At 34.5% G+C, this 7,578-nt stretch overlaps 1 protein-coding gene across 1 annotated transcript; it reads right to left on the bottom strand.

Annotated features, from left to right (window-relative positions):
• Window positions 1-1,184: 1,184 nt before the first annotated feature.
• Window positions 1,185-7,214, bottom strand: CXCL11 (C-X-C motif chemokine ligand 11). The gene is made up of 4 exons (XM_082464006.1): window positions 4,930-7,214; window positions 4,210-4,336; window positions 4,029-4,101; window positions 1,185-3,791 (listed from the first exon to the last, which is right to left on the bottom strand). The coding sequence occupies exons 1-4, from the start codon at window positions 4,988-4,990 to the stop codon at window positions 3,750-3,752; spliced, it is 303 nt and encodes a 100-aa protein (XP_082320132.1). The 5' UTR covers window positions 4,991-7,214; the 3' UTR covers window positions 1,185-3,749.
• Between the last annotated feature and the right edge of the window lie 364 nt (window positions 7,215-7,578).

Genomic DNA, 7,578 nt, shown 5'->3' with positions numbered 1-7,578 from the left:
GCTTTTTCTGCATCTATTGAGATGATCATATGGTTTTTATTCTTCAGTTTGTTAATGTGGTGTATCACACTGATTTGTAGATATTGAAAAATCCTTGCATCCCTGGGATAAATTCCACATGATTGTGGTGTATGATCCTTTTACTGTATTGTTGGATTCAGTTTGCTAGTATGTTGTTGAGGATTTTTGCATCTATGTTCATCAGTGATACTGGCCTGTAATTTTCTTTTTCTTGTGGTATCTTTGTCTGGTTTTGGTATCAGGGTGATAGTGGCCTCATAGAATGAGTCTGGGAGTGTTCCTTTGCAAGTTTTTGGAATAGTTCCAGATGGATAGGTGTTAACTCTTCTCTAAATGTTTCATAAAATTCGCCTGTGAAGCCATCTGTCCTGGACTTTTGTTTGTTGGGAGTTTTTAAAATCACAGTTTCAACTTTAGTACTTGTGATGGGCCTGTTCATATTTTATATTTCTTCCTGGTTCAGTTTTGGGAGATTGTACCTTTCTGAGAATTTGTCTTATTTCCTTTTATTGTTACATTTTATTTCTATAGCAAGTGATGCTGATTTCACATGTACAGTAGTGAAAGTTTGCTTTTTATGCAAATGTAAGCAAAATAAAGGTGGTACACAGAAGTTGCTAAGGATAATGAAAATTGATCAGAAATGTGGTAAAAAAAAATTGTGATGATGGTATGAGAATGACTTGAATTTTGGTAAATACAGACCTGAGCTATGGCAACATATTTCCTTTCCCAAGCTTTTCTAGTTCCAGTCAACCTTCTATACCATTCCCAGAATAATTTAGAATAACTTGGAATAACTTGGATAAGGTCATTCTCTTATTCGTGAACATTTAATGAATCCCCATTTTATAGAAAGTAAAATTCAAGGTTGTTTAGCTAGACATTTGATGTCCTTCATACTCACTTCAACCAAACTAATTTAATTATTATTTTCAAAGCTCACCTTATACTTTCCTACCATTGTGCATTCCTTCATGACATTCCTCTGCTGTAAGTTCCTTTCCCCTTAGTTTCTATTGCCATTCAGTCATTGTATTCTTAAATATTTGTCAAGGGGTCTCATATCTGCTAGGCACTGTACTGTGGGCTAGGACTACAGTAGCTTTCTTATTGAGCTTACACTTGTGGGAGAGGAGATATTAAGTACAGGAATTGAGATTGAAGGGGTTGTTTCAAGGATGACCACTTGGAGAAAATGTCACTTAAGCTGAGATCTTATTGATGAATAGGCATTAGCTTAATGAAGGAATGGGCTAAGGGAATAGTCTGTGCAAAGGTACTGAGGTGGGAAGGATCTTGGCTCAAGTATGTTAATTCATTCATATGTTTATTTTGCTGTGAAGAAATTTAAGTTTTATGTTGTTTCTCAATAATAATGTACTGGTCTATGCTACTTTACTTTAAAAAAATAAATATCTCAATCATATGTTTATTCTATGATATATAATATAGATATATAGTTTAAAAAATACCAAATTTATCATGTAGTTCTTACTCAGTGAATTTTTTTATTTTTAAAGAGACTCTTAAAAAAAATACTGTAAATAGTCAAATAATAGATCCAGGTTTTAAAACTATCTAGGGAATTCATCTAGAAGTCCCATTTCTATGTAGAAATTTATATAGATTTGTGATATATACATATATAATATTTATACTACATATCTATATTATATATCATAGAATAAACATATGATTGAGATATTTATTTATTTATATACAAATCCCCTAGATAACATTTTGGTTTCTCATTATTGCTTGTAGGCACCAGTCAAAAAGTTAGTCAGTAGGAGGGCCTGTTAGGTTCTAGGCAGCCTACTCTGCTATTTACTTTTCTGTCCATTCTCTGATCTGCTTTATGGTTGGCTCTTTGATATCGATGAGAAGGGTACACCAAAGATGCATTTAAATTGTTCTTTTGTTTTCAAATAAACAGAAATACCTGATTTTTGGTAATTCTATAAATATTTTCATTTTTCAAATGTATAGTTGTCTATATAAACAGTGATGTAACAGCTAAGGTTTTTGGATACACGCAGAGAAACCAATTCTGGCTAGCTTCAGCAGGAAAGGAATTTAACTGGTAGTTGAAGAAGCCACAGGAAGACTGAAGAATCAAACTTGGAAAATATACAAAACCTAAGGGTGCTAGGTGGCAGGAAGGACTATAGCCAAAGTCATGCTACAGGAACGTGTTAGGAAGCCTGTACTATCAGACTTACACTGTTACTACTGCTACTTTAAATATTTCTTAGTGATAGCATCTTTGTGGTGCTAGCTGGAGTTCAAAGTCTAGGAACTTCTTACTTTGGCTTCTGCCTTTTGGCTTCCCACCAAAGCTCACATAATAAGAAATTTGCCCTGAGTAAGAAGGGAGTTTGAGCCTAGGAAGACCCTTTAAAAAAAGGGATAGCTGTCCTTCACAACTACTCATTAAAATATATTTCAATACAATTCTGTGTGATGACAGGTAGCTGTATGCCTCTTGAAATACAAGGTAAAATTGTTCAAGGCATCTCACATTTCTTGAAAACATATAATTGTTTCTGTTTTAAGAAGGGTTGTGGTGGTTTATTAGAGAAAAATTATTTTCTTTTCAAAGTGAAACTATCATAGATATCTCTAAATTTTATAGTACAGGCATGACTAAAATAGATTAGATATGTATTTTTCTAAGAAAAAGAATCACAGAAAGTAAAGGTGATTGCCAGATATGCACATATACTTATTTCAACATTTTTATTTGGTAGAGAAAAGCATTTCATATTTAAAATGTGTTCAAAATATTAGTATAATTTATAACAGTAGATAAAACCAAAATTCACGGTAAACACATACATCCTAATTGCTTCAAAATATCTCAATGAAAAAAAAGTTGCTAAAAAAAATCAAGGGCTTCCCTGGTGGAGCAGTGGTTAAGGATCCGCCTGCCAATGCAGGGGACACGGGTTCGAGCCCTGGTGTGGGAAGATCCCACATGCCGCGGAGCAACTAAGCCCGTGTGCCACAACTACTGACCCTGCGCTCTAGAGCCCACGAGCCACAACTACTGAAGCCCTCGTGCCGCAACTACTGAAGCCCATGTGCCTAGAGCCCGTGCTCTGCAACAAGAGAAGCCACCACAATGAGAAGCCCGCGCACCGCAACGAAGAGTAGCCCCCGCTCACCGCAACTAGAGAAAGCCCGTGCGCAGCAACGAAGACCGAACGCAGCCAAAAATTAAAAAAAAAAAAAAAAAAAAATCAAATCAAGACCAGAGCTACTAATTCTGTTATGAAATATTTGCACTCTTATCAGTTACCCTTAGCTTATAATTGTCTTCATAGTACATTTCATGAATTACAGCCTTTTTTATAAAACAAGATGGTGTTTAAGGACTTTTTCCAATTTGTAGGAAAAGGAATGTGGATTTGCATAAAAATATTTAGGGAATGTTCATGGCTGCTTTTGACTTATGAGTCATGGTCTTGATTTCAGTAATAATACATATGGTAATATAAAATATAGGTCAAATACAGACAGATAACTTTTAGAGACAGAAATGTTTTTATAGCCACAGCAGAATAGTTACAAGCATCAAATCTCCTAGAAAGTTTCCTAACCTAGAAGTGCATGAATGTTCATTACAACAGGCAGGAGAAAGTCAGTTTCCTATTGCAGAATTCTTATCATGTCTGTAGTCAGTTACACTTGTTCTAGGTTTTCAAATCCTCCTTTCCAGGACTTCATACTTTTTGATATTTTAAAAAATTCATTCTTTCAACTTTCTGTAATGAGAAGATGAGAGTTTTACAAACTTGGGCTGTTCTTGTTTCCCAGTGATTTAGAAGTTGACATACAAAAACATACAGCAGGAAAGGGAAGCTAATTATAACCAGAGACCCCTTATCAAAACATTTACACAGGATCATAGCAGAACAATTCTGCAGTTGTCAATTTTATTTTTTCAAAAGATTTGTCTTGGATAAAACAGATTATAAAATGGAAGTAATCTAGTAACCTACCTTCATTATAACTTTTGCTTGCTTTGACTTGGTATTTAGGCATCTTTGTCCTCTGTGTGTTTTCAGGGTGATACTGTTAAGGGAAGATCCAAAACAGTCTTAAATTTTGGATGGAAAAGCATAAGAAAAACAAAGCAAAAAAGCCACCACCATTGTTATCTTCAGTGAGTCCATTACTTACATCACTTCTGTTTTGTCACAGTTATTACTTGGGTAAATTATGGAGACTTTCTCAATATCTGCCACTTTCACTGCTTTTACTCCAGGGCCTGTGCAAAGACACCGTCCCACTTTGAACATGGGGAAGCCTAGAACAGATCATAGCATCAGTTACTAATACATCTGATTGCAATCATATAGCTATGATTTATTTATAATCTTGATTGAAGAATGTGGGCCAGGTTTTCATTAAGGCTAAAGATAGTAATTTGTCAAATAGCACTCAACACTGCTGTTACTGGGAAAGGAGCTTAAGTAAGAAGTTGATGATCTTCTCTTTAAATTTGTAAGCAAATCATTACAGAATAAGGGGAAGAATGAAAGACGTTTATTGGAGATCAAGCTTATTTGCCTCTTGCTTTTATGCTCAAGAATTTTTCCAGAAAGCTAATAACATTATCTCATATAAAATCTTCTTAGCAGACATTTAAAACTATTGCTAAAGGCTCTTACCAGATTTTGTAGCCAAATAAGAAATTCTATTAAATTTATCATCTCTAGTTTAAGTAATCATCTCTAGTATTTTAAACATTTCCAATATTCTCTGCCAAACCTATAGTAACTTCTAATGTGTGAGGTTAAATAAAAATTTACTGTATCTTTTAGGATAAAAGTGGAAGAAAAGACATTTGAAGCATTAGAAAAGAAATTTATAGGTTGAGATGTAAAAAGTACCATATACCTTGAACAATTGTAGCACAGAATATCACAGCCAGGACTGTAGCCATGCCCTTCATATTCATGTTTGTCTGTTGCTGCTGCTTTGGCTTTGATACTCTTCTTGGAGGGAGTAGAAATGCTGATCATGGAAGAGAAGTCTTAATTGGCATATGTAAGGCATTTTATACACCAGCAGTCCTCTTACGGCAATAGGAATTTCCCTCCTTGAGTCATGTTCCTTTCTTCCAATAGTTTCTATTTTGTTCTCATCTAAATATTACTCTCTCTTCCTTTTGTTACAGGGTTGAAAGTAATACGAATGTGAAAGCTCTTTGTAGGTAGTAAAGTGCTGTATAAATATGGAATAGAGTACACCCACATGGGAACCAGCCTTAAGGTAGCATTTCCTAGAAATGTATTTAATTATTGGACTACCCTGGGCAGTGAAATTCTGATTGCCATTCATTCTTCCATTCAGGAAGATTGTCTTCCTATATTCAGTCCTTTCACTCTCCATCCTTCACATAACTATATAAAAGAACATTCTTTTAAAAAATTATACTTTTTTGGACTTCCCTGGTGGCACAGTGGTTAAGAATCCGCCTGCCAATTCAGGGAACACGGGTTCGATCCCTGGTGCAGGAAGACCCCACATCGTGGAGCTACTAAGCCCGTGCTTGACAACTACTGAGTCTGTGCTCTAGAGCCCGTGAACCACAACTACTGAGCCCGTGCGCCACAACTACTGAAGCCTGCATGCCCTAGAGCCCATGCTCCGCAACAAGAGAAGCCACGCAATGAGAAGCCCGTGCACCGCAACAAAGAGTAACCCCCGCTCACTGCAACTAGAGAAAACCTGCGTGCCGCAATGAAGACCCAGCACAGCCAAAAAAATGAATAAATAACTAAATAAAGTTAAAAAAAAGTATACTTTTTCTTTTGCTTTTAAGTCCAAACTCTTACATGTAAGGCCTATTTTATTTGACATCAAACGACCTTTTATTTCACCTTATTTATATTTTGCTGACTATAATTGCATGTCTGAAGAAGTCTCCTAAACAGCTATACTTCTGAATTTATATCCATTTCTTTTTGCATGTTTAACAGTTTTTACATATATATATACGTCTCAAGCACTGTTATTTAGTACATAAAGTTGTATGAGTTGTGGATTTTTAAAAAATAATTTTCTTTTCTCATGTGATGTTTTTATTTCTTGGATTCTACTTCCATGTAACCCCTGTTTTCTTTTTCTTTTTACCTTTCCCTCTTAAGCTTTCTAAATCTGTTTATTTTAAATATGTCACTTGCAAACACTTAAAAAATCATATCAAAGGGAACTTCTAATAGGTGAATTTAATTATTTTCCATGTAATTGGTAATCTGTAAGCTTTTTAAAATGCTTCCTTTATGTATCTTTTCTGTCTTTGTTTTCTTTGATTTCTTTCTAACTTTAAATATATTTTCTTTAACATTTTCTTATGTGATTTGAACAAAATACATTGTTTTGTGTTTTGCTAGTAATCTTAGAAAAAGTCAGGTTAAAATTTTTCTTAATAATTTACATCAACCATAAATAGAATCTTCTGGTTCCTCCCTTTGTAAGATGAGAAGAATCGCTGTAACTTTCTTTCAAACATTTCTTCCTATTTCCTAGTTTTGTTGGTATAATCTGGGGTTCGTAGCTAGTTTACTATTTTCAGATGATTATTTCACATTACTCAACTTCTTTTTTGAGAATTATGATTACATTTTATTCTGAAATCATATATTTATTTAGACATATCCTACATTTAAATTATTTTATCAAACACTACAAGTCTTGAAAACCTCTTAGTCTTTATTTTAATTAATCTCAAAGTAGCTGGATATTATTTCTCATTCATTCATTCATTTAACATATATGATTCAAGGCAAATTTTCTCACAGGAAAACTGGTAAAGTATCAATAAAAGGAATATGTTCTTGGATTTCATAAATCCTTACCCATTATTTTTTCTTCACTTCAAGTTCTCAGGTAATATGTAGATCCAGAATTATGCAGAGTTGGGACAGGAGGTGGTTCTGTGCTTTAACCTTTTTCCTTCTTTATTTGGAACATACAAAAAGTAAGCCCGATTAGGCTCTGGCAGGTGCTAATATGGATGTTCTCTCTTTCCTTAACACTCTCTCCCTTTTTACTGCCTTTTCCTCCCAGAGTCCCGCCTTAAAGTTTACTGGAAAGCACCACCCCATTCTACAATAGTTCATTGCTCATTCATTCATAGAACAAATATTTATTTTAGGTGTCTATTACCTGCCTGGCACTCTTTTGAGATTTGAAAATAGAGCAGTGAAAAAATCAACCAAGTTCATTTTTGTGTCTTTCACGTTTTACAGTGTTCTATTGTAGAAGGCAGTCTGCCTAATTTCTACTGGTTCTGTAGATGTGTGTCTTTAAGACTATGACTTCTTCTGACCTAAATGCTTTCTATTATCACATGAGGAGGATTAATTTCTATTCATATGTTATGGTTCCTTTAGCACTTTCCTCAGCTTTCCTGTATCCTTTCCTTCTTTTAAGTTTTGATATCTTCATAAAGTCTTCTTCAATACATAGTGATTTCTTCTCCTGGCTTTAGAGCACTTACTGTCTTGTCTAGCTTTATCCAGAAGAAATATAATGGCCACC

This window comes from Balaenoptera physalus, assembly GCF_965194825.1.
Source record: "Balaenoptera physalus genome assembly, chromosome: 5".
NCBI classification, from domain to species: Eukaryota; Metazoa; Chordata; class Mammalia; order Artiodactyla; family Balaenopteridae; genus Balaenoptera; species Balaenoptera physalus.
The sequence above is the reverse complement of the archived record's forward strand: the minus strand, read 5'-3'. Positions and strand labels throughout refer to the sequence as shown.